The following is a 26,400-nucleotide window of genomic DNA, read 5'->3' on the forward strand; positions in this document are numbered from 1 at the left end:
CCCAGAGTTCAGGTCCCATGACCGGACCCCCCAAAAAAAAAAAGACAATCCTGGAAAACCAAGTATGTGTGTAGGCAAGAGGTCACAGATCTTCACGGCCGACCGCGAACGCTCGCGGCCTCGGGGTCGCCTTGCAGCCCGCGCGCAGCCGGCCGGAAGTGACGTCACGCCACCTGCCCAGAGCGCCGCCCGTCCGCGCGCCCGCCCTCGGCTTCCCCCCCACCCCCACCCCGCACACTGCCTGGCGGGCGGGGGACTGTACACCACCGAGTCTCCGAGCCCGCCGAAGCCTAGAGGGGCCCTGCGGCCGCCACGCCGCGGTCCTCGCTCTGGCGGCGTCGCTCGCCGGCGGCCTCCTCCTCCTCCGGGAAAGCGCGCTTTCCTCCCGATCCTCTCGTTTCCACGCGAGCGTGGCTTCCCCCGTGGACAGGTTGCCCGCGCCGCACGGGCCGCCCCAGGCCGCTGCTCAGAGTGAGTGGGGGGCCTGCGCTGCCCCCCCATACCCCCCCGTCCACAGTGCGCCCCCCCGTCCACAGTGCGCCCCCCCCGTCCACAGTGCGCCCCCCGTCCACAGTGCGCCCCCCCGTCCACAGTGCGCCCCCCCCGTCCACAGTGCGCCCCCCGACGGGGTACGCGCTTCTGTTTAAAAGACATTTTCCTTTATGAGGTAGTGGTGCAGAGGGGGGCAGCCCCGAGCCCTGCCACCCAGCCATGAAGATGCACACACACGTTTCCTAGAGATGTTTATTACTAGCCAAACATTTTCAACAAGGAAAAGACCTCTCAAGTTTTCTAGGATTCATAGTTTAAATATTTCCCAGGGAATCCATCTTTAATGGAACCCTCCACCCAGGAACAAGATTCAGATTTTTTGGACACAAGTGAGAGATCTGTCTCTGCACGGGTAGACTACACATACATTTCATCTGTCAACTCCTAGGCTCGCCTGCAAGTTCTAGTTTACAGTTTCTCTTAGGTCTCTGGTTCCTTCTTGTTTGAGGTCACACACGTGTGACAACCGTGTAGAGCACTTCTGTCAGCCACTGGGGGGCTATGGTGGCTGATTATCCAACCAGCTGGAAAGCACACTTTCCCAAGACCCCACAAATGGCTTTCCAGTTGGATCCTTAAAGAGAACTGCCATTGAGAACTAATCATCTTGGTCTTGAGCTAGTTTACCAGACTTTGGTCTCTATAGAGCCTTAGGGAGTCCAAATGCTCTGGTTTAACGTCCCAAATGAGGAAGAAGATATGGATTACCAAGACTGTTGGAATAAGCATTGAACACCATAAGATACCCAAACCATACCTTGGTTAAATCCCCCAGAAGGTGGCTGTACTTTGGACTTCAAAGTGGCCCTAAGCAGTTCACTTCAAATCTCACACACTTGCTATTGCAGCCTGAACTCCTTTTTGTGATAATCCTTTGTGCTGCCTCTGCACTCTTTCAAAAGAAGCCCGAATTACCTCATTAATTACCTGGGCAAACAATGTCAGCTCTTAATAAAAGAGCCCTCTGAATATGCCATCTAATCTAGGGCAAAGGGATAGATATCCCATTGTTTCTAACCAGTGTGAGTTCTCTGATGACTCATAAGACGTGAACTCCGAGAGAAGTTTTCTCCACACTCAGTACACTTGTATGGTCTCTCTCCTGTGTGTGTTCTCAAGTGACGAATCCGGTTGGAGCTGTGTGAGAAACTGTCTCCACATTCGTGACAGGTATAGGGTTTTTCTCCTGTGTGAATTCTCTGATGCCTGATTAGATTGGATCTGTGAGAGAAGTTTTCCCCACAGAGGGTACATTTATATGGTTTCTCTCCTGTGTGGGTTCTCTGGTGTCTGGTAAGGTGCATACCCTGCCGGAAGCTTTTCCCACAAGTCAAGCATTCAAAAAGTTTCTTCTCCACTCTGTGGGGTGCATGGTTTGCAAGAAAGGGGGCGCTGTCGTTCCTCATGCCCTCTCCACACTCAGAGAAGGGGTCAAGTCTCTCTTTCTCATGGGTTCTTTCATGAATGACAAGGTGGGAACTCCGAGAGAAACTTTTCCCACACTCAGCACACTTATAAGGCCTTTCTCCAGTGTGGATCCTTTGGTGGCGCAGGAGGTTGGAGCTGTGGGCAAAGATCTCCCCACACTCGAGACACTTGTACGGCTTTTCCCCAGTGTGTGTCCTCTGGTGCCTGTGAAGGTTGGAGTTGCAGGAGAAGCTTTTTCCACACACATTGCACTGATACGGCTTCTCACCTGTGTGGGTGCGCTGGTGGCGAGTCAGGTGGGTGTTCTGACTAAAGCACTTTCCACATTCAAGGCACTTATGAGCCTCCTCTCCCAGGTGTCCTCTGTGTAGTGACAGAAAATGTGGGTGCCCACCAAAGATTTCACCGCACTCCACATCCATGCACAGTCTTTCTGCTGCATGTATTCTCTGATGCCTGATTAGGTTTGAGTTGTTAGAGAAATTTTTGCCACATAAGGGACACAAATGGAGTTTCTTTGGCTGCAGTTCTTTTGTTTGTCCCAGGCCTCTGCAACTTGTGGCTCCCACTAAGGACTGTTCCATTCTGTCCTCTAGGGGAGAGTCCCAATGCCCTTCAGCCCTGTCCAGAGATCTTCCCCAGGGCATCTCTCCTCGGGCCTGGCCAGGGAGGAGTGCCTGGGAGTGGGTGTTTTCAGGACAAACAGACTGAGCACTTACATCTGGATCCTCAAACTTCTCTTCCCCTGCTAGAGAGAAAACACAAACTTCTACATGATTTCTACTTTGGAGAAAAGAAAATCCTACATGCCTTTCAGGTCAGAGGCCCTAACAGGATAGACATACTTCAGTTTTCCACTCCTTCTACATAAAGCACTCCACAGAAGCACATGGATAAGGGGTGGGGCTACTGCTCAAGGAATCAAACTTGGTCTAGTTTTAGAATTTCCTTCTTAGAGCTTCCAACCCCTTTCCAACTGTGCCTCCAGCTACTCTGAACCCAAGAGTAAGTGCCTCCTCCAAGTTTGAACCTTGGGTTCCTCATGGGATGGAAAGTGGGTAGGGGAGACACAGAAGCCATGCATCTTCATAGCAGAGATGGTGCATTGGGCCCGTACCCAACTCCTCAAAACCCTTACACTCCAACTTGCTGGGCAGTTGTCCCTTCTCATTCTTTACCTGGAGTTGGGCTTCGGGAACTCATGCCTTCCTTGCAACCCTGGATGCTGGGATCCCATGGTTTTCCATCTTGTTCCATTTGAGTGCTCAAAGCCTCCTGATTGGGAATGCACGCCTCTGTCCACAATAAAAGAAACAGATTGCTCTATCAACTGGTCTCTTTTATCCGGCAAGGGGAACAGAGCCTTGTTCTCTGTACTCAAGGGGTAGGAACAGAATTCTTGGTAAGTCTGAAACAAATTATTTAAAATATACACTAAACTATTCCCAATGATTACCGCTAAAGAAATTGAGTTTGTTTTTGGTTAACAACTACAAAGCATTGGGATTTGAGAGAAAACCTGGAAGTGGTCCCTATTAAGGGAAACAAAAGCCAGCGTTAACTGCTGTGCAGAATTAATGAAAATAAGTTCATGGCTGTGATTGTCTTTATATGAACCTAATGAAAACAAATTGCAGTATAACCTTTGATTGATATATGTTTCAACATACTCAGTCATACTATACTCAAAACCTCGTTTTAAGACTTCCCTCAACTTCCTGGGAATTTTCATATAATCATAAAAGCTGTCCTGTCTACTTTCCACCTAAATGTACCTATCACTTTTTCCTATTTGACAGCATCTTTTTTATTTTTTTGTGCTGAGCTTGAGGCTTCAACTCAGGGCCTGGGAGCTATCCCTGAGCTTTTCTGCTTAAGGCTAGCAATCGGCCACATAAGCCACCACTCCACTTCCAGATTTTTATGGTGGTTAACTGGAGATAAAAGACAATCCTAGAGGGCTGGGAAGGTGGCTCAGTGGTAGAGCATTTGCCTTGCATGCATGAGGCCCTGGGTTCGATTCTTCAGCACCACATAAGCAAAAAGAAAAAAGCCGGAAGTGGCACTGTGGCTCAAGTGGTAGAGCGCTAGCCTTGAGCTGAAGAGCTGAGGGACAGTGCCCAGGCCCAGAGTTCAGGTCCCATGACCGGACCCCCCAAAAAAAAAAAGACAATCCTGGAAAACCAAGTATGTGTGTAGGCAAGAGGTCACAGATCTTCAGTTGCTCTTTGAAATCCAATATAGTTCAGACTCTGCCTAAGGATCTAGAAGCTAGAGTTTAAGTATAGGGCTGTGTGCAATGTATCAACTGTTCCCCTGGGAAGATATTTAACTGACCTCATGTGGATAACTTTAAACTAACAGAGTAGAATCTACTGTGGTTAATTTCTTGGGAAAACTCAGCTTATCGCTGGGAGGTCAGAGTCCAAGCCAAGCCACAGGGCTCTGGTCAGAAATGGCAGTTATCAACTCTGACAAAAAACGTTCTTATAAGCCAGGTGCCAGTGGCTCACGCCTGTAATCCTAGCTACTCAGGAGGCTGAGATCTGAGGATCACAGTTCAAAGCCAGCCTGGGCAGAAAAGTTCATGAGACTTAGTAAACCACTAGAAAACTGAAGTGGTACTGTGGCTCAAGTGGTAGAGTGCTAACCTTGAGCTGAAGAGCTGAGGGACAGCGCCCAGACCCAGAGTTCAAGCCCCCACAACCAACAACAACAACAACAACAATGTCCCTACCCAGTGAGTCCATGTTTTCATAACTCTCCTGTCCTGTGTCCCTGGAGAGGGCTTTCTTACGAGGATCCTGATGGCCCCACTCTTCCTGGGAGATGTACACTGCCATGTCCTCTAAGCTCTCAGGCAACTGAAATAACACAGGACCTCCGTTAGCCCACAGGCACCATGAACAAGTCAAACAGAATCAGGGGTTAAATAGGCAAAACCTAAGAGTGTCAAAGGGGCTTGGAATGTGGCCTAGTGGTAGAGTGCTTGCCTAGCTTTCATGAAGCCTTGAGTTCAAGTCCTCAGTATCACATACACAGAAAAAGCCAAAGTGGAGTTGTGGCTCAAGTGGTAAGAGTGGTATCCTTGAGCAAAAGAAGCTCAGAGACAGTGCCCAGGTCATGAGTTCAAGCCACAGGACTGGCAAAAAAAATAATTAAAAAAAAGAGGGCCAAAGACATATGTCATGAGGAAGAGGGCTCCACACCTACATGTTGGATGTAAGCCAAAGAAAGTGAGGGAGACATTTGATCACAGAGAAAAAAGTCATCCAAGTGCCAGAAGGACCCCACCCCAAAAGCATTACAAAGAGAAAGAAGGACAACAGGGAGAGACAACAGGAACTTTCACATCACCTGGGGCCCGGTCATCTCCTTGTCTTCCACATTCCCTTCAGCAGGAAAGAGAGAAAGCCAGGGAGCGGACAAGGCTGAAGGTGATAGAAAATCAGAATGAGAATAGCATTCCCACACTTTGGCAACTCGTGGATAATTACAACACAGTATGCATTCCCTAATGCTCAACCTCTCATTTTAAGACTAAACAAAAGGTGTTTAACGGGCATAATAAATATCCAAATTGACAGGATCAGAGTAAAGGAGTGCAAGTCTCCTGTGCTGGCAGCAGCAGTCTAGCCCTACCACCTGTTTTGTGTACAAAAGAGCTCTACATAAGACATCCCCTCCTCTCTATTGTTCAACCCCAGTATACCACTTCTAGATCTTTCCTAACACATCTGAGAACCTCAGCTTCAGAAATTCTCTTTGGCATCTGTGCTACATCCTGCTAATGTCAGTGACAAGCCCAAAGCCCCTCCTCCCTCCCACCTGCCCAGATAACTGTTCCTCACCCCTCTCCTTTACAGCCTGGGGGTCCCTTTTGGGGCTGGGATCTAGCAGCTCCTGCAGCCTGGGGCCAGGGCTTCGCTCAGTCTCTATTGGTTCAAGCTTGAAGCTCGATGAATCTCCTGCTGCTTCCAGTGGCAAAGGCTCCTCCAAAAGCACTTCTGCTCCCCGCCCTTGGTTTGTGACCTGGGAACCAACCACATCACTCATCATCACAACAGGGTCCACAGAAAATGGAAATCAGTACTGGATTCTGAGGGCAAGCCTTCAGCAGAGAAATGCACACCATCTCTTTGGACTCAGCAGGAGAGGGGGATGGTGTTTACTAAAGTTTTTGGTTTTTTTTTCCAAGTGTGTCAGACAAAGTGGGAAGAGGGATGGGGAAGGATAAAGGGGAAAGGTCCACTCCCAGTGTACATCTTCCCTGTACTCTTTCGATGTTCCTCACTCTTTAGTTGTCCTTTGTCTTTTCTAGAAGTTTCTATTCTTCACTACTAGAAAATCTACCCGAGGAGCAGTGACCTCAGAGCATCAGTTTTACATAATTTTTCAACGTTCAATTAATGGGGATGCAGCTCTGCAAAGAAGATCACACAGTTGACCTTAATATAATAAAAATATTAAGCACTAATTAAAAACCAGCAGTGTCATCCCTGTAAACCTCAAAACAGCCCCATTTTACCATCTTCATTTTACCAGTGAGAAAACAGATCCAAAGTGATCAAGTAACTGCCCCAGTCAAATGCTAGTGCAGACTTGAACCCGGGCAATCTAATTCCAGGGCTAACAACTATTTCCAAACACTGCCTCGGGTGAAAACGGCACATTCTTCACGGTTCACTGTTCATATGGGGATAATCTGGAGGAAAAACAAGGCAGATTAAACCACAAAAAAAAAAAGCCCTCTTCCCCCAACTACTACTCCGGGCAACCAAGTATAAGCAACTGGAGAACTAGGTCAGCGCGAGGTCTTAGTTCTCGGGGCCGAACGGAAGTTAAAACAGCTTCCTCTCGCTCGCTCGCTCGCTCGCTCACCTGCTGCCTCAGTCTTCCAAGCTTTCTCTGCAAATCCTCCACAAGTGTCACCGCTTCTTCGCCGCTCTCTGGATGCAGCTCCTGCACCCTGCCCTTGATCTCTTGGGGCAGGATGGTCAGGAACTGCTCCAGCACCAGGAGTTCCAGGATCTGCTCCTTGGTGCGGAGCTCAGGCCGCAGCCACCCATGGCAAAGTTCCTGAAGCCGGCTGAGGGCTTCCCGGGGACCGGCGGCCTCTTGGAAACGGAAGCGTCGGAAGAGCAGGTGGGAGGCCTCTGGGCTCGGCCCGGGGTCAGGAGGGGGCAGCTCCTGGCTCCAGGCGCAGTCCTCCTCCAGTTTGACTATCAGGAGCCCTTCCTGGCCCGCAACCGAAGCCATCGTCATACCCCAGAAAGCCTTGGCCCCAAACCAGCCGCGCCCCTCTTGGAAGGAGCTCTGAGCTCCGAGCAAGAATGGGCCGCGCGGCAGGAGCCTCGGGGTTCTGGACTCCAAAACCGGGACAGAAAAAAAGAAGCCCGGCTCCGAGTCGCGGCCTGCGTGGGTCCCGGGCGCGGCGGTATCAGCCACTAGCGGACCCACGCAGGACTCAGCTCCTGAGGCGGAAGTTTCCGCGCGCAGGTTTAGGCGTCACAAGTCAACAGCGACTGTTCGATACCGACTTCCGGTTCCCGGCTCCCATTCTCCAGCTCCCATTGGGTCAGAGCCTGCCAGACTCAACCCCGACCAATTACAAGGGGCGACTTGCCTTAAGGGGCGGGACGAGAGGGTAGCCAAATTGTCACCGAGGTGGGGCGGCCGGACTAGACCGACCTGCGATCCCTTCGGCGTGAAGAGGGGACGCAGTAACACGCTCCGCGGAGAAACCTCCTTTTGTCGAGGACCCCAGCCCGCAACTTAATTATGGCCTGTCTGGGAACGGTCGCTCCGCCCCTGGGGCCTGCGCAAGGTCTGTCGGGAGATGTAGTCCGCGGCTCGGTGCTGTTTCTGCGCCTGCGCCCCAGGCAATCTCCGCTCGGGATCACTGGTCCACCCCTGGCGGGGAACTCTTGGGGTCCAGCCTGCCCCGAGCCACGTCCCGATCTCCCATCTCAAATCGAGTTGTAAGCTTTGCCCAGGACTGGCCCTGCCCTGCAAGGCGCGGCGGTGCCATGTGAGTTTCGCGGTAAGGAACTGAGGGGTGGAAGCCGGGGCCACTCCCTGGTTCGGCGAGGCCCCCGGCGGGTGGCCCGCCACCAGGGCCGACGGGGGGCCTCCATCCCTTTCCACGGCGGTCAGGGCACGGCCTCGGCGGATGTCCAGATCGCTCGTGGGGCGAGGCCTGCTGCACACCCGCCGCCCGGGTTCTCCTCCCGGCGGGGGTCGGGCGCGGCGGGTCGGGCTCTTCCCTGCCACCTCCCGCTGTTGGCTCTCGATACTTCCCGGTGTCCTTCCTCCTCCCCGGGACGCTGGGCCGCCGCACCGGAGCGCCTAGCCCTCGCGCGCCGGGACCGGCAAGTCTGCAGCCCGGGGGTCTGACACCTTCCCGGGCAACCGCTTTCCACCGACGGCTCTGGGTTCCGGAAACTGCTCTCTAGACAAAAAAAAAAAAAAAAAAAAAAACCGGAACAAACGAACAAAACCAAGCCCACGGCGGCCCGCAGGAGACCCCTGCCGCACACACGGTCTCGGCACCTCTGAGCCCCGCGGATCTCACTGCTTCGTGCGGCCACCAGACAAACCGGCTTCCAAACTGGGCTGACCAGCACAGCGCTGCGTTCCCGGCCCCTGGCTGGGATGAGGTTTTACTAACTTTTCACCGGTTGGTTTGAAACCAAGTCTTATTGCTACCTCCTGAGTAGCTGGAATGACAGGTGTGAGCCACCAGTGCCCAACTACAAGTGACTCTTAGCCGGGCGCCGGGGGCTCACGCCTGTCATCCTAGCTACTCAGGAGGCTGAGATCTGAGGACCGCGGTTCAAAGCCAGCCTGGGCAGGAAAGGCCGTGAGACTCTTATCTCCAATAAAGCACTAGAAAACTAGTGGCGCTGTGGCTCAAGCGGTAGAGCGCCCGCCTTGAGATGAAGAGCGCAGGGACAGCGCCCAGGCCCACAACTGACCCAAAAATAAAAATAAAAATTATCTCTTGGAGCTGGGAATATGGCTTAGTGCCTAGCATGCATGAAGTCCTGGGTTTGGATTCCTCAGTACTACATAAGCAGAAAAAGTCGGAAGTGGTGCTGTGGCTCAAGTGGTAGAGTGCTAGCCTTGAGCAAATGAAGTTCAGAGACGGTGCCTAGGCCCCGAGTTCTAGCCTCAGGATGGAAAAAAAAAAAGAAATCTCTTGACAGGTGCTGACTCAGGCCTGTAATCCTAGCTACTAAGCAGCTGAGATCTGGGGATGGCTATTTGAAGCCAGCTCCGGCAATGCCATTCCAAGAGACTTATCTCCAATTAACGACCAAAAAGCCATAACCTCTCTTGTTACAAAAATAACGAAGATTTGAAAGAAGGTGTGGGTTAAGAGAGATGGGTGACAATGTTGTCAGACACTTTGTACTCATATGCTGTTTTGTAGAATGGGAACTTCTCTGTACAACTACTTAAAAATAATAAAATAAAAAATACCAAAAATTTGTTTAGAAAATAAAATTCCAATTTAGCCAGGTGCTGGTAATGAACGTGGTAGAAAGGAATACCTGTGGATAGCAGAAACAGTCAAAGTGGGAACAGTGCCAGGCGCCAATGGCACACAGTGTAATACTCAGGAAGCCAAGATCTCAGTTAGAAGCCAGCCTGGGCAGGAAACTGAGACTCATCTCCAATGAGCCACCAAAAAACTGAAAGTGAGGCTGGGCTCAAGTGGTAGAACAATGGCCTGGATTAACAACAACAACAAAAGCTCAGGTATAACACCCAAGCTCTGAGTTCAAGACACAGGACTGGAACAAAAATTTTGAGAATGGGGCTAGAAGGTGGATCAGTGGTAGAGTGATTCCCTTGCATGCATGAGGCCCTGGGTTCAATTCCTCAGCACCACATAAGCAGAAAAAGCTGGAATTGGCACTGTGGCTCAAGTGGTAGAGGGCTAGCCTTTAGCTGAAGAGCTGAGAGACAGCGCCCAGGCCCTGAGTTCAAGCCCCTCAACTGACAAAAACTGAGCTGTGAATTCTTAGGCACTAAAAGCAGAGAGTTCTTCGTTCTTTGTGGTGGCTATGTTGGGTTTACGCTCAGCATTCTGGCCCCAATGAAGATCACAATATCTGGTGGCAGAGGAGCAAGAAGCAAGAGCTCACTAATGCTCTGTTTTTCTTGTTAAACACAATCCATCATATAAGCTATAATCCTATTCTCACATTGTTTATAAAGTCCCAGAGCATCAAAAAGTGTAAGTTTCATTTGACTTTGAAAAGCCCAGTCGCATCAAAACATGGTCTACAAGTCTCTTGACTCAGAATTGACCCTGTTGCAAACAAAACACACACACACACAAACACAAGTTACTGGGGTTGCAACATATCCTGTTTTAGCCTGGAAAGCCCCTTCCCCTACCCTATTCTGCTGTAGGTGCTCAGAGGAGTTTCCCAACAAGCCAAGACAGCAGTAGAGCTCCCCAAGAAACTGTAGCACTTTCCATTCACTGCACCCCCTCTGTATTTTTCCATACAGCAGGGGAGGGATTAAGGGGGCAGCTCTCTGAAGCCAAGTACAGGAGTTGCTCCCTGAGACGTCAGTAAACACTGAAGTAATCTGAGAATGTACACATCAATCACCACCAAAAACATCTGCATCGAAAGTTTACCCTGTTTTTAGAGGAAATGTGACGTGGGCAGAATCCACTAAAGCTGGAAGTTTCAAAACAAAAAACAAACTAAAACCACAACACTCTGTGAACTACCCAGAACAGGACCATGCCAGACATACTTATAATCCCCACAGGGAGGTTAAGGCAGTACCCAAGCACTACAGCAAGACCCTGTCTCAAACAACAACAACAAAACAAAGCAATTGGACAAAAGGGTAAATTCCACCAACCAGAACATATCAAAGCCTTATTGCACCCCAAGCCCCCCCCTCATCTGACTGGTGTCAGGGTGCTTGCTCTAGCTGACCATGAGCATGTCCTCTTCGGACTCTAGTGCTTAGCTGAAAAAAGGAGCATACCTGGCTAATGAACAATAAAATGTTATCATACAGAAAGATAACCTGTTATGTCAGGTGTTTTATTTTTTGAAATAAGGGTCTCCCTATGACCCATGCATGCAGGCCTCCAACTCTCAATCCTGCCTCAGCCTCACATAATGGTACCAGGGAATGAACTCCATGCCTAATGTTCTTGCCTTGCTTTCTTATGACTGCTACTCTGCCACTTGAACCACACCTCAACTGCAGCATTTTGATGGTTAATTGAAGATCAAGTCCCAAAGACTTTTCTGCTGAGGCTGACATTGAACTACAACCCTCTAGGTCTCAGCCTCCTGAGTAGCTAGGATTACAGGTATGAGCCATTGGTACCTGACTGCTGCAAAGATTTTTTTTTTGCAGTCGTGGGACTTGAACTCTGGATGCTGTTCCTCAGTTCTTCAGCTCAAGGCTAGCGCTCTACCACTTGAGCCACAGTGCCACTTCCAGCTTTTTCTGCTTATGTGGTGCTGAGGAATCAAACTTAGGGCCTAATGCATGCAAGGTAAGCACTCTACCACTGAGCCACCTTCCCAGCCCCCAGCCCCAATTTTTTAAGAGATGTTTATGGAGAAAGCAACACCTGGAGCAGAAGTGCTCTTGATGGATGCCTTGTGTCATGCACAAAGCAACGTTCTGACAACAACTTCATGGGACAGGCAGAAAGTTCAAAGCAATATATGGAAAGAAACAGCAGTTTATCAGTCCACTAGGAAAACTGACTTAGGAAAGGAACACCAATGAATTTTAAAGTTACTAGGTGGAAGGCTGTAGAAGCTGTCACAAGCTTGGATCACTTATTACCATCAAAGAATATGTCCAATTACACTACAGATATCTTAAGGGCACATCAATGTTACCCACTGCCTAGTTAAAAGGAAACAAGTGTAAAATAATGGATATTCTGCTGTGAACTGTCTTTTAAAAATTAATGTCAGGCTGGGCACTGGTGGCTCATGCCTGTAATCCTAGCTACTCAGGAGAATGAGATCTGAGGATAGCACAAGCTGCCATGTTATTTACAAATAACCACCAAAAAGCTGGAAGTGGAGCTCTGGCCCAAGTTGATAAGAGTGCTAGTCTTGAGCAAAGCTCAGGGACAGCTCCTTGGCCCTGAGTTCAAGCCCAGGAATAACACACACACACACACACACACACACACACACACACATCAATATCTTTATTAGTCTAGAAATGTTAAAACAATGTTTTCATTTATATAGGCATAAATATGTAAAGTTACAGGCATAAATATGTAGAGTTCTCCAAATAATGAAAAAAAATCCTTAGTGTCTTAAAAGGGAGAAAAAAGCTGAGAAAATGTGTGACATTTTGTAGTTAACAGAAGAAAATAGAGATTGGACAACTAAAATTAATTCAGACGAAGTGGCACTGTGGCTCAAAGTGAGAGCACTAGCCTTGAGCCAAAGAGCTCAAGGACAGTGCCCAAGTTCTGAGTTCAAATCCCATAGCCAACAAAAAAAGAAAGAGAGAGAGAGAGAATTCAGAGTCTCTGGAACTGACTGGAGAAAGGGTATCAATGGAACAGTTGGGGAAATTTGATTACTGACTGATTATTTGATTATGGACTTATTGTTTTATTGTAGAAATGTTACTTTTTTGGCTGTGATAAATATGATTATTTAAAACAATATTGTTGTGTCCTGCCGGGCGCCAGTGGCTCACTCCTGTAATCCTAGCTACACAGGAGGCTGAGAGCTGAGGATCACAGTTCAAAGCCAGCCCAGGCTGGAAACTCTGTGAGACTCTTTTCTCCAATAAACCACTAGAAAACAGGAAGTGGTGCTGTGGCTAAAGTGGTAGAGCACTTGCTTTGAGCTGAAGAGCTCAGGGACAGCGCCCAAGCCCAGTGTCCAAGCCTCACAACCAACAACAACAACAAAAAAAAAAGTTGTGTCTTTATTGTTAATATCTAGAATTTCTAGGGAATTTGGAGTGATATATTATTATCTTTTTATTTTTCTTAAGGGAAACAAAAATACTATTAAATAGAATCATTTGGTGAATCTAGGTAAAAACCATTTAAGTATGATTTCCTGTAATTGAAAGTTTTCAAAAAGGATTAAAGTTTAAAAAAACACACACAGATGTGCACACGCACAGTAGTTGAGTAAGGTAGAAGCTGGCTTCCTGTGTGATCTACATCAGCTTTGGAGCCACCTCCAGAGTCCAACCTGGGTTTGGAGTTCTGGGGGACGTGGGTCTTTCTACTCAGGTATCTCCAGCATTCTGCTGAGTACCTACAACATTTGTTCAGAAAATGTGCTCCCAGAAACAAGGGCCTGGTCAGCTGTTCGGACAGATGAAAATGGAGGTCCTGGATACCATGGGGCATGGCTCCATCCCCACTTCCTCCTCCAGATCTGCGTCTGGACTCCAATTCCAGAGCCTCCCTTACAGACTTGCTCATCTCTCTCTTCCAGCAAGAGCAGGGCTTTGGGGAGGGGGGAGGGAGGGGTCATGCAACTGACAAAGCACAGATAAGCCTCTAATTTGCAGAGAGGACAAGCCATCCGGAACCGACATGTGTTCACCGTTAGTCTCAGTTCCCATCAGTGCAACGCACTTCCTGTGCCTTTCCCATTATTTCACAAGCTGTCTTTTGGGGTTCACGCTCAGTCTCCAGGTCAGAATTTTTTATTCTGTCAGAAGACGGACAACTGGCTCTAGCCCTTCTGGGGCATGACGATGGCCAAAACCCTTAGTGACCACCTTCTCAACACCCTGGAAGAGCTGGTGCCCTATGACTTTGAGAAGTTCAAGTTCAAGCTGCAGAACACCAACCTAGAAAAGGATCACTCCCGAATACCCCGAGGCCATCTCCAGCTGGCCAGGCCAGTGAAGTTGGCCACTCTGCTGATCACCCACTATGGGGAGGAGTACGCTGTGCGGCTGACCCTACAGATCCTGCGGGGCATCAACCAGCGCTTCTTGGCAGAGGAACTCCACAGGGCCACCAGCCAGGGTAAGTATGGGGTCAGGCCCCTTTCTGGCCCTCATGGCTGCTGGCAAGTAGGCAAGGAGTGCTCAGACCAGGCCGAGGGTATAAAGGCCCTGTCTACCACATCTGAGCATCTGTTGCTCTTTCTGGCCTGTGTAGCCAGGCTTCTTCTAAAGGCTTTAAAAATAGACTTGGTTTCTGACTGTGAGCCAGAATCAGGAGAGGCAGGGACTGAAGCACCTGCTCCTGGAGAACACGTCAGTGCATGTGTAATGAGCACACATGGAAACACAAGTATTGAGCTTGCAGAAAGGGTCTGCAAAGCAATCGTAAGAGCAGTGCTGTGCTTTCCTCTTCGACATCCTCTAAAGGGAATTAAAAGTTTCCGTTCTTTCATACCCTAAAGCACTGAGTGTGGGAACATTTCATGTCTTTTATTTGGTTGTCTTTCCAGACTATTCGATACCAGAAAGTGGCACTGACACTTCGACATGGTCCTCTTCTCGGGAGAATAAGCCAAAGAGCTTAAGAGAATCAAACGGCCTTGAAGTTGATGGGCAGCCACAGCAAAGCGGGGATGTGGTGTCCAGCCTGCAGTCTACCCAACATGAGATGGGGAGAGCAGCCCAGAAAAAGTGTCAGAGCAAGCGGAAGGACCCGAAGGTCCCTGAGGACACACAGAGCAAGCCATCGGCCAGGGTCCCAGGGCCAAACTCAAAGAGAAGCCCAGGCCCCACTCCCATGGCAGGGGACACGGAGAGGAAGGAGAGTGGCCAGCTCCGCAGGAATGCCAGCTCCGCAGGGAGGCTCCAGGGGCTCTGCAGTGGGGCCTTGGGGAGGAAAGACTCCAAGAAATCTGAGTTGTACTTACCTTCGGGAAAGAAGCGTCCCAAAAGTCTTGAAATTCCCATTTCATCAGGAGGGGGAGAACCCCCAAACCCAGAAATTCTTCTGCCTCAAGAAGAAACTCAACAGGAGAGAAATGCACATTCAGAGTCAGCAGCCGCCCCTAAGGGAGAAGTCAGTATGGATGGAGAGGGTCCAGCGGCTCAGGAGGGCTCTAGGAACCCAGATTGTTCCGTAGTCCTGGAGAGGAGAGCATTCAAGAACACACTTCCCAATGCACTATCAGCTGGAGAGAAGAAATGCACAGCATCGTGGGAGGAAAATGGAATTGGGGGACCAGAGGCCCCTGGCCCCCTGGTGAAGATGACTGGCAGTGTATGTCACAAGTCTTCAAATCCAGAAGTCACTTCACCTTCAGGTAAGAAAGGCACCTTGAGTCTGGAAGTCCTATCATGCTTCGGAATGGGAGCCTGTGCAGGTGCACTGTATTTCTATCACTGCCATACCTGGGTGTCTCCCAGGGTCCCTTTGCATATCTGATGCAGGCCATAGACACAGGGGAAAAAATACTTACACGGACATCTTCATAAAATGTTGCACCAAATGTTGATGTACTCCTGTACCCTCAGGAAGTCCTTCTTTAGAATTTACAGGCGTCATGGGCTCCAGGTTGAGAATGTGGAAAACACTGGGCAAAAATATCCCCTTCCCACCATTACTGTTGGGCGCTATGGGGCTGAGACTGCCATCTGCCTTTGGGGGGGGAGGATTAGGGGGAGAAATTCTTACCAAAATCCTAGGTTTTTTTTTGCGGGGGGCAGACCTAGAGCTTGAACTCAGGGTCTAGGTTCTGCCCTTGAGCTCTTTTGCTCAAGGCTAATGCTTTACCACTTTGAGCCACAGCACCATTTATGGCTTCTGAGGGCTAATTGGAGATAAGAGTTTCATGGCCTTTCCTGCCTGGGCTGGTTTTGAACTGTGATCTTCAGAGCTCAGCCTCCTGAGTAGCTAGGATGACAGGCGTGAGTCACTGGTGCCCTACTCTAGGTCATTCTTATTGATGAATTAGTCATCAGGATTATGGGGGTTTTGTTACAAAAGCCCCTAAATTACATACACAATACAATTATTTGTTCCTCTTTCACAAGAATATCATGCATGTGGTCCAGGACAGATCTATAAGCCAGCACTCTGACTCCTGCTGTTTGTTCTGAAACTCATAGCCTCAGATGGTAATGCAACAGAATAGAAGGACAAAGAGGAATAACATTGAGAGGATATAGGGAATAGCATGTAGGGAAGGTTTCTAGAAGTTTCTAGAAGCTGCTTAGGACACCTTATTTAGACCGCCTCCACTACAATGTGATTGCAAAAGAAGCTGGTACTCTGAGTTTGGGAGCGTGCGTGCGTGCGTGTGTGCGAGTCTGTGTGTGTGTGTGTGTGGTGGGGAAGCAGCCATTTAAGCATGCAATTAACTCTACAACAAGGGAAGAAATAGGAATGTTTTTTGGGGAAGGTCCTCTAGCAAACTTGTGTGAAAGGTTAACATGACTTCCTTGGACAGTAAGGGGCAGAAGAAGGAAAGAGCAATGGATTCTGTGTGCTTGTTTCTGTGTGTGTCTTCTGAATGATTCCTACCCAGTTGCTTATGGGGCCCCGAGGCCTCCCTGGAACACCAACTCAGCCAGCAGCCCCACAGCGGGCAGGCCTTTGTGAAGCCACTGTCGATGCTCTTGGGGCAGAGACATTCATAACTTTTACATCTTCTTTGTGAAAGACATCCCTACTCTTCTAAGGTCCTTTTTGCCTTACTTAGTGCTTCTTGAACTTGGATGTGATCCGTTTGCTCCCTCATTCCACACCCACCAACAAACGCTTACAGTGTACTCTCTCAGAAACCCTGCCAGGAGCTAGGGATCAGTCTACCCATGAGGCGCACAGTGGCCCCAGGAATTCCCACCTGAGGCACTGGCAGCCTGGGTGACAAACACTGTTAACATGTCTCACAGGCTTTTATATCCTACACGTCTGTATCTGTGCGGGAAAAAGACTTGGATATTCAGCAAAGGGCCATGGGCCTAAATGCCAAAGGGAAAAAAAAAATCTCCAGTCACAGTCCTGGCCTGTAGCTCTCAGTCCCAGTGACCTCTTGATGGCTTCACTTGAATAAAAGTCAGGGCAGGACAGGCAAGGAAGTAGACAGGCTAGATCCGAGAACACATGTGTTCTAGCTCCAGAAGCTCTAAACATCTAGAGTTTTCCGTACAAGTGACTTTTCCTCTGCTTTCTCTCCAGGGAAGCCAGAGGAAGAGACTGCATGTCATGCAGGTGGAGACCTGCATGATGACATGTGTATACATGGCGCCTGCAGCTCCTCCACTGTTCCTAAGGACCCCCAGGCCACAGGAAGCCATCCCTCCAGCTGCCCTCAGTGCCAGGCCTCCCTCACAAAGAAAGGCTCTGGAGGGCTGAGCTCCCAGCCCCCGCCACACTGTCAGCACCACAAGCAGGTACAGCTGCTTTTCTGTGAAGACCACAGGGAAGCCATCTGTCTCATCTGCAGGCTGAGTCAGGAGCACCGAGGCCACTGGGTGCGCCCCCTCCAGGAAGCTGCCACAGAATACAGGGTAAATGCCCCTGCCTGGGCCCTTCTCTCACACAAACCAAACGCACGGGGCCTTGTTTCATTTCCCTCAAGCACTGTGGGATGTGGGTGCACTAGTCAGGACTACGGGGCTATAAGTAGATACAAATACACATCAGGCCCGCAAAGACAGGATTAACCAACTTACCTGGCTCACAAGTCTGAAGGTGCTGGTCTCAGGTATGGCGGAGCCAGGGGATCATCGGGACTGTCTGCTTGGTTCTGCTTTCCTTGGTGGTAGGCACATTTGTCTTCTTTCCTGAGCATTCTTCCTGGTGCTCGACTATGGCACCCTCTATTTTGTTCCTGGAAGCAGCTTTTCTCCCTTCCTGGAAGTCAGTGTGTCTCAAGAAATGCTCTTTCTCCAGGAGCAAATTCAGAAGCAGCTAGAGCATCTGAAGGAGCTGAGGACATCTGGGGAGGAGCAGAGACGGCAGGGGGATAAGAAGACTGGAAACCTCCTGGTAAGGAGTCCTGCTCCAAGGCTTGCCCATCACTCCTGCAGGGGGACGGGTCTGGAAGCAAAAGGGGGTCCCTGAGATTCTGCATGGTGGATCTGTAGGGCCCTTTCCTCTTGGGAGGTAGGAAAGATTGTTTGAGGACAATATCACCTCTTTGAGGAAGCTTCCTGGTGGCTATCAGAAAGAAAATGAGAAGAGCCAATAAATTACCTCTGTTCACTAGTAATGAAAGCTAAGTTCACCGACATTCGAATGGACAGGTGCCGCCATTGAGCACTGACGTTAAAAAGTTAACATGAAATCATTGACAAAAAAAAAACCACAACATTGCGGGGGGTAGGGGCGGGGGAAGGGGAACTCTTGGAAGGAAAGAAGTATCACTTCTTTCTCAAGTGGAGTGTTTACACCTTGCTGTAACATTTGAACTTTCACAAGAGATGTAATAATTTTGATAATAAAATTCTTAACCATAAAAAAACAACATTGCTATTGAGATATTTTGAGACAAGGTCTGAATATGGAGTCAGGTTGGCCTCAACCTCCACATCCTCCTGCCCCAGCCTCCTGAGTGTTAGGATCATAGGCATTTACCCAACTAAAGACCTTACTGTGAACTTCCTGTGCCCCAATATATATATATATATATTTTTTTTTTGGGTCGGTCATGGGTCTTGAACTCTGGCCTGGGCACTGTCCCTCAGCTCTTCAGCTCAAGGCTAGCTCTCTACCAATTGAGCCAGAGGGCCACTTCCGGCTTTCTGAGTGGTTTATTGGAGATAAGTGTTTCACAGACATTCCTGCCCAGGCTGGCTTTGAACCACGATCGTCAGATCTCAGCCTCCTGAGTTGGATTACAGCCATGAGCCACCAGCGCCCAGCTGCCCCAACATTTTAAGAGTAAAGGCTTCCATTCTGCAGAAGGGTTTGGTAGCCATAGCCTTGTCCATTTGTATGCCCACGGCACATACTAACTCCACCCTGGCCTCCAAGACAAGACAAGATGACCACTACAGTGTTTTGGCTTCCTATGGCCATTATACACAGAAACTTATTTTCTCTCTGTTCTGGAGGCCAGAAGTCTGAATGAGTGTTCTTTGGAAGGGCTGACACTCAGGGAAGGATCTCCAAGGCTCCCCCCACAGCCTGTGGATGGTTATCTGTGTCTTCTGACATGATGTTCTCTGTGTGTTTCTGTGTCCAAAGTGCTCGTTTTTTTTGGGGGGGGGGTCCGTTCGTGGGGCATGAACTCTGGGCTTGGGCGCTGTCCCTCAGCTCTTCAGCTCAAGGCTAGCGCTCTACCACTTGAGCCACAGTGCTACTTCCGGCTTTTTTCTTATGTGGTGCTGAGGGCCTCAGGCATGCAAGGCAAGCACTCTACCACTGAGCCACCTTCCCAGCCCCAAAGTGCTCATTTTATAAGGACACCAGAAGGTGTTGGAGTAGGATGGAATACGTAATGAAGCACAGTTTCAAGAACCCTATCTCCAAATAAGATCACATTCTGAGGCACTGCAGGCTTCAAACAAGAATTTTCTAAGTAGCCAGGCGCCGGTGGCTCACGCCTGTCATCCTAGCTACTCAGGAGGCTGAGATCTGAGGATTGTAGTTCAAAGCCAGCCCGGGCAGGAAAGTCCATGAGACTCTTATCTCCAATAAACAGCTAGAAAACCGGGAGTGGCACTGTGGCTCAAGTGGTAGAGCGCTTGCCTTGAGCTGAAGAACACAGGGACAGCACCCAAGCCCAGAGTTCAAGTCCCACAACTGACCAAAAAAAATTTTTTTTCTAAGGGAAATTATGGAATATCCAATATAAAATTGAAGATTTTTTTCCAGAAGCAACTCCATTACCCTTAGACTGTCACATTTCCATATAACACCACCCTATTTCTGGCGTTCAGGCCTTTAAAAGGCTGAGAAAAACTGCCTCTTACCCCCATCTAGGAGATGGAGTCCCAAGACATGCACACACACCCTCACCCCACAGCCCGGACTGCGACACTGTGACATCTCCATCTTCTCTTCCCCCAGAAACAGACTGAAACCCAGAAGCAGAAAATCAGACGCCACCTGGAGAAGCTCTCGTGCTTTCTGGAGCAGCAGGAGCAGCTCTTTGTGGCCTGGCTAGAGGAGCTGCACCAGACCATTAACAGGGCCTGGGGGACCTATGACACCCAGGTGTCCCAGGACATCCACAGCCTTGATGAACTGATTGGAGAACTAGAGGCCAGAAAGGACCAATCAGAATGGGAGCTCATGCAGGTGAGTGCTTTTGGACTTGTCCTTCACATGCGCACTGTGCCTAGTGGGAATGAATTAGGCTCCCATCACTGCCATTAGCTCTGCCAAAGACAGGGAGCAACACTCTTGAGCCAGAGGTAGCAACTGGCCACTCACAATACCTAATGGTCCCAGGCCCCATTGGTGAGGTCTCTTGGGAGCCCAGAGTAGCCCTCACATTGTGGAGAGGTACCAATAAGCAGGGTTTGAGTGAGGGTCTCACTCAAACCCTGTGGGCTCTGGCAGGGCTACTACCTGGGTGATTGGAATTAGAACAGAGAAGAGATGCTCCCACTACTGACACCACAGAACTGGGAGTCCTAATAAAGGCAAGAGCTCAGGAGGGGAGGCTGGGAGATAGCACAGAGCATCTGGGACACTGGTAAAGAAGAGCTTCCTCTTTTCTCTCCTAGGACATTGGAGTCACTTTGCAGAGGTATGCAGATATGGCTTGGTGTCCCTCTGTATGCGTTGCAGGAAGTATTTGGTGAGGCAGTCCAAGGAGGGACCTGGGTGTGACTCAGGACTTCTTGAATTTGTTCAGGGAGAATGGGAGCCTGAGCAGGAGGGAAAGCTGGGGTAGGCGCTGGGGAGAATGGATTTAGGCCAGTCCTGTTGAACTCAGCTTATGGCTTCCCATAGATTGTATTCATTCACCTTATGAAAACTGCCCTGCAGAGATGCCTGCAGCCTCCAACAAGGAAGCAGCAAGGGTCTCAGCATAGCATCTGGGGCTGGACGAAGCCGCACAGGCAAGGGAAGAGATGGGGTGAAAGGGGAAAAGACTGCACCACAAAGTCCTGGTGTGCTGAGGGTAGGGCCCAGGCATAGGTTGGGCTTTTTCTTAGCAGCAGTCTGCTGGGCTTTTGTTGTTGTTGATGTTCGTGGGGTTTGAACTCCGGGCCTGGGTACTGTCCTTCAGCTCTCCAGCTCAAGGCTAGTGGTCTACCACTTGAGCCACAGTGCCACTTCCAGTTTTCTAGTGTTTTTTTTTTTTTTTGAAGCTAAAAGTCTCACAGACTTTCCTGTTCATGCTGGCTTTCAACCATGATCCTCAGATATCAGCCTCCAGAGTAGCAAGGATGAGAGGCATGAGCCATGGGCGCCCAGCTTTCTGTTGTTTGTTTTTTAATGTAACATTTATTGCTTAGATGGTTTGATAGGGAAGAACTGTCTTCTCACTCTGTATTTAGAAAACCTATATAGCGAACACAAAGAGGAACTAAAATCAAACTTGTGACTCACTCACTGTTCATGTGACTTAAATGAAAAGTTTCGAGAAGTATAGTTAATTTGACATAGAAAACTCTGGTATATAGTAACTACCATAAGCTGGTGGCTCACACCCGTAATTCTAGCTACTTAGGAGGCTGAGATCTGAGAATCATAGTTTAAAGCCAGCCAGGGCAGAAAAGTCCATGAGACTTCAATTAACTACCAGAAACCCAAAAGTGATGTTGTGGCTCAAAGTTGTGGATCACTAGCCTTGAACAAAAGAGCTCAGTGACAGTGCCCAGGCCCTGAGTTCAAACCCCATGACCAACAAAAAATACAATATACATCAATAGCATTTAAAAGCCAGTATTTAAACTCATTGTGGTTTTTTTTTTTTTTTTTGGGTCCAGTTGTGGGGCCTGAACTCTGGGCCTGGACGCTGTCCCTCAGCTCTTCAGCTCAAGGCTAGCATTCTACCACTTGAGCCACAGCGCCACTTCCGGCTTTTTTCTTTTTGCTTATGTGGTGCTGAGGAATCGAACCCAGGGCCTTGAGCATGCAAGGCAAGCGCTCTACCACTGAGCCACCTTCCCAGCCCCTCATTGTGGTTTTGATCTCAATGATACTTAAAGCTCCCCAGTATAGGCCATTCTATGGCTGGCATTGAGGACCAGTGTTTAGAACACTGTGTCCAGGAAGGACTATTCTTTGCACAACCCAGGCTTGGCTGTAGGTGCCAGTGTAGACTGCGCCTAGCTTCCAACTCACAGGGACTTAGACCCCCTCCTCAGTCCGGCCCTCTTTGGCAACAGTCTTTTGTCTCTAGGGCAAGGGCGATGACAATCCCTAAGCCATGGACCACACCTGAAGATATGAAAGAAAAGATCCACTTGCTCCACAAGAAATCAGAGTTTGTGGAGAAGAACATCCAACACTTCTCTGGTAGGTGGACTTGGGGTAAGACGGGAGGAGCTTGCTTAGTTCCTACATGACACCTATGTATCCCAGAATACCTTTGCTTCCCTTCATCTCCCAAAACCTTTGTGACCCTACAGCTTCCCCTGGGTCCATTGCTATCAAGGGGGCCTAACTCAGTTTTTCTGTATTCTCTCCTCCCCACCTCCCCTGCCCCCAACCCCCTCCCATTTAGAAGCAATACGTTCTGAAATGGAAACATTCAACGGTGCGTATGATGGTAGAGGGTGACTGTCTGGGGGTTATTGTGATGGTCGCCATGCTGTGCACTTGTGGGAATTGTTTATAGAGACATCTGGGACAAAGGCAGGCTCCTTGGCTCTGCATTCCCTTGTGCCTGCCTTGTTAGCTGAGTTAACTCACTAGACCACAGTGTGTCCAGGATAGGTGTGGGTGCCTGGGAGGCCTTAGTTCTACCCTAACATAGGATGCAGGATCCAAAGCAGAAGCAGCCTTATTTGTCTTCCCTGGTGGTGGGGACAGTCTGAATTATCAGGCTTTCTGAATGGAAATGCTCACAATCTTTCCCCTCCCTATCTCTTTCATTCTCTATAGTTCCAGAATTGACTGCTGCCCAGGCACATGCTGGTAAGAGCTCACTCAGATCAAGACACATAGTGTTGGTTGCTGGGACCTTGTGTGTCCCCCACCACAACCTGGAAGAGCAGCCCTGTCTCCGGTGGATGGGGGGGGATCTTAGATGAATATTGTCCACAAACCCTCAAGAGAGGTATTGTGATCCTCTCTGCAGCTAGTGTGATCCTGGATCCAGCAACTGCTCACCCCAACCTCATCTTCTCTGATGACATGATGAGCGTGAGACTTGGAAATAAGTGGGACCGGCTGCCTGACAGCCCAGAGAGATTCGACAGCTGCATCATCACCCTGGGCTCTCCTAACTTCATCTCTGGCCGCCATTACTGGGAGGTGGAAGTTGGAAACAAGACGGCGTGGGTCTTGGGAGTGTGCCGAACATCCACAAACAGGAAGGGGAGCATGACTTTATCACCAGAGAATGGTTACTGGGTGGTGATGATGATGAAGCGAAATGAGTACCAAGCATCCACCATTCCGCCAACCCGACTGAAAATAAGAGAGCCCCCAAAGAGGGTTGGCATCTTCCTTGACTACACAGCTAGAGACATTTCCTTTTATAATGTGACAGCCAGATCCCACATCTACACATTCACTGGCTTCTCTTCCTCTTGGCCCCTTCAACCTATCTTCAGCCCTGGGACACATGATGGAGGGAAGAACATGGGTCCTCTGACTATCTGCCCAGTGGGTGGCCAAGGGCCTCACTGAATGCTCAGCGTTGCACCTCCATTCTGGCTTCTGACCTTGTATTTGCATTCAACAGTCACTAACTGCATACCTACCAGGTTGGCTCTGTGCACCAGTGGCTCACAACTGTAATCTTAGCTACTCAAATGGCTGAGATTTGAGGGTTGTGGTTCAAAGCCAGCCTTGACAGCCAAATATGCAAGGCTGTTATCTCCAATTAATCAGCAAAAAGTTGGAAATGAAACTGTGGCTCAAGAAGCAGAACACCAGTACTGGGTGCAAAAAGCCAAGGGATAGCACCCTAGCCCCGAGCTCAACACCAGTACACACACACACACACACACACACACACACACACACAGGTTAGAGCTGCTATAAGAGATGTAAAGAATAAGGGGCTGGGAAGTGGTAGAGCGCTTGCCTTGCATGCATGAGGCCCTGGGTTCGATTCCTCAGCACCACATAAGCAAAAAGAAAAAAAAAAAGAGATGTAAAGAATAAGAAAATAGCTGGGCACTGGTGGCTCATGCCTGTAATCCTAGCTACTCAGGGCAGGAAAAGTCTGTGAGACTCTTATCTCCAGTAAACCACTCAGAAAACTGGAAATGGTGCTGTGGCTCAAGTGGTAGAGTGATATCCTTGAGCTGAAGAGCTGAGGGACAGTGCCCAGGCACAGAGTTCAAGCCCCACAACCGACAAATAATAATAATAATTTTATTGCCCACAGAACTTATGGAACCATAGCAGAGATAGGTAGGTATGTAAGTGTTAGTGATCAAGGGTGGTGCAGAAATAGGTATGTGTTAGTAGTGATCAAGGGTGGTGATGACACCTTGATGACACGTAATAGATTTCAGAGGAAGAAGTACATGGAACATGGCTGTTGGTAATAAAGCGTGTATGATTTAGCACTCTCAGATGCTTCTAAAGCACAAGACTCTTAACATTTTCCTTCCCCACAGCCAGGATGTATACCTCATTCTCTATCTTCCCCTGTCTTAAGGATACTGGAAACCTACATAAAATATAAGCAGACTGGATTGTTACAAAAGTATTACATGGCTGGATTAATGAAATATTATTCCAAAGAGTAATGAATAGACCTCCTAAGTAAATCAAGTAGACAATTAGATCACAACTGCATTTGTCACTCCACTGATCACTGATACCATGAAAAAGCATGAAATGATCCAGTGGAAAAACCACTTCTTCTAAATATCAGATTATTGGGGCTGGAAAGGTGGCTCAGTGGTAGAGCGCTTGCCTTGCATGCCTGAGGCCCTGGGTTCGATTCCTCAGCACCACATAAGAAAAAAGAAAAAAGCCGGAAGTGGCGCTGTGGCTCAAGTGGTAGAGAGCTAGCCTTGAGCTGAAGAGCTGAGGGACAGCGTCCAGGCCCAGAGTTCAGACCCCACGACGACCAGACCCATAAATAAATACAGATTATTTTGTCTTGGTTTGTATCAGAAAATTTGTGAACTTGTGTAGTATTGGGTGTTCTAGCTTACATGTTCTACCCATATCATCTCCACTTAAGATGTAGTGACATAATCACCTAGGCCAGAATTTACCATGTTTAAATAACTGTGGAAGATGCAAATGAGGTTGCCCAGTGAATGTGCATAGAGTAGGCAAGGCAGGATGTATTCATACTGTACTGGCTGGTTATTATTGTAATAGTGTTAGCCAGGTGAAGTGGCACATATCTATACAAATCTTAGCTTTGAAAAGCAGAGGCAGGATGATTACAAGTTCAAAAAAGAGGGTGGAAGGCAGAGATCAGATAGTGGGAGAGAAGAGAGGAATGCATGCTGGTGTTTATGTACAGAGGACTGAAGGCAAATCCTGTTAGGGAAAAGGGATGTCTTCGAAAGGCAAGAATGAGGCAGACGAAGGATTCAGAGCTCAGCAGACCAGATGAAACTTTAATGAAGGTTAAAGACGGTTGCCATGGTGACTTGAAAGACAGGCAGTGTAATAGCAGCAGTGGTGGAGGAGCTTAAGTAGAGTCCTAGGTATGAGTAGGGTAGAAGGTAGCTGAAGAGTTGAAAGGGGTTTCAGGATGTGCCTTGAGTGTTTGTGCTAATGGCCAAAACCTGATTCCAGGAACTTACTGTGGCCTGCTTGGAGTAACTCAGGTGCCTGTCAGCAGAAGAGTGGGGAGTGGGGTTTCACATTTAGATTAAGATTCAGGGCTGGAGAATGTCAGGAAGTTGTGGGAGGAAGGTAGTTGGTGGGCCATGCAACACTGAACTTATTGGAACAAGGCAGACTCCCATCAAACCCTGCACACATATTGTCCTAAACCTGATTGCGTTCCTGGGCATGAACTGAGTGGGGCGGGGGGGGGGGAGCGGCGAGGGAAACCCAGACAAGTGGTGAAACCGACACCCGAGACACAAGAAGATAGGCCTAGAATGTCTTAAGAAAGCCGGGCGGGGCTGGGAAGGTGGCTCAAGTGGTAGAGCGCTGGCCTTGAGCTGAAGGCCCAGAGTTCAGGCCCCACGACCGACAAAAATAAATAAATACAAAGTCCAGCGTAACCGCTGTCGGGTTGTTTCCTTTTGGGGGGCGGGGGGGTGGGTGGAAGAAGGGTCCCCAGCCCCACCCGCCACGCGGCCTCGTCCTTCGATCCCCTCCTCGAACCCAGGCGCCGCCACGCGGGCCGACCACACGCACGCAGACGGCCTCCGCGAGGGCCGGACCTGCCCGGCGCT

At 49.2% G+C, this 26,400-nt stretch overlaps 2 protein-coding genes across 4 annotated transcripts; one reads left to right on the top strand and one right to left on the bottom strand.

The window, feature by feature from the left end:
* Positions 1-730: 730 nt before the first annotated feature.
* Znf263 (zinc finger protein 263) lies at positions 731-8,742 on the bottom strand. Of its 3 annotated transcripts, none has more exons than XM_013011326.1 (6): positions 6,862-8,742; positions 5,832-6,012; positions 5,338-5,411; positions 4,718-4,844; positions 3,159-3,275; positions 731-2,725 (listed from the first exon to the last, which is right to left on the bottom strand). In XM_013011326.1, the coding sequence occupies exons 1-6, from the start codon at positions 7,243-7,245 to the stop codon at positions 1,566-1,568; spliced, it is 2,043 nt and encodes a 680-aa protein (XP_012866780.1). In that variant the 5' UTR covers positions 7,246-8,742; the 3' UTR covers positions 731-1,565. The 3 variants fall into 3 exon arrangements, with proteins under 3 accessions (XP_012866780.1, XP_012866782.1, XP_012866781.1); XM_013011328.1 differs by lacking the exon at positions 6,862-8,742 and adding an exon at positions 6,523-6,748 and having other exon boundaries at positions 731-2,728; positions 5,832-6,403; XM_013011327.1 differs by lacking the exon at positions 6,862-8,742 and adding an exon at positions 6,509-6,748 and having other exon boundaries at positions 731-2,728; positions 5,832-6,403.
* A 4,968-nt stretch (positions 8,743-13,710) lies between these two features.
* On the top strand, positions 13,711-23,804 carry Mefv (Mediterranean fever). The gene is made up of 10 exons (XM_013011325.1): positions 13,711-14,005; positions 14,436-15,245; positions 17,123-17,454; positions 17,840-17,935; positions 19,961-20,191; positions 20,623-20,645; positions 22,251-22,366; positions 22,575-22,607; positions 22,955-22,987; positions 23,151-23,804. The coding sequence occupies exons 1-10, from the start codon at positions 13,723-13,725 to the stop codon at positions 23,702-23,704; spliced, it is 2,511 nt and encodes an 836-aa protein (XP_012866779.1). The 5' UTR covers positions 13,711-13,722; the 3' UTR covers positions 23,705-23,804.
* Positions 23,805-26,400: the final 2,596 nt, after the last annotated feature.

Source organism: Dipodomys ordii, unplaced genomic scaffold, assembly GCF_000151885.1.
Source record: "Dipodomys ordii isolate 6190 unplaced genomic scaffold, Dord_2.0 Scaffold14, whole genome shotgun sequence".
NCBI lineage: Eukaryota > Metazoa > Chordata > Mammalia > Rodentia > Heteromyidae > Dipodomys > Dipodomys ordii.

Bases quoted from the DNA above. Each gene is read 5' to 3' on its own strand.
- Znf263 (XM_013011326.1), bottom strand. From the start codon at position 7,245: ATGACGATGGCTTCGGTTGCGGGCCAGGAAGGGCTCCTGATAGTCAAA. The intron at 5,412-5,831 runs GTGAGGAACAGT...TATCACCTTCAG, and splicing joins CCAGGCTGTAAAGGAGAGGG to CCTTGTCCGCTCCCTGGCTT. The intron at 2,726-3,158 runs GTAAAGAATGAG...TCTCTCTAGCAG, and splicing joins TTCCCGAAGCCCAACTCCAG to GGGAAGAGAAGTTTGAGGAT.
- Mefv (XM_013011325.1), top strand. From the start codon at position 13,723: ATGACGATGGCCAAAACCCTTAGTGACCACCTTCTCAACACCCTGGAA. The intron at 17,936-19,960 runs GTAAGGAGTCCT...CTCTTCCCCCAG, and splicing joins AGAAGACTGGAAACCTCCTG to AAACAGACTGAAACCCAGAA. The intron at 22,367-22,574 runs GTAGGTGGACTT...CCTCCCATTTAG, and splicing joins GAACATCCAACACTTCTCTG to AAGCAATACGTTCTGAAATG.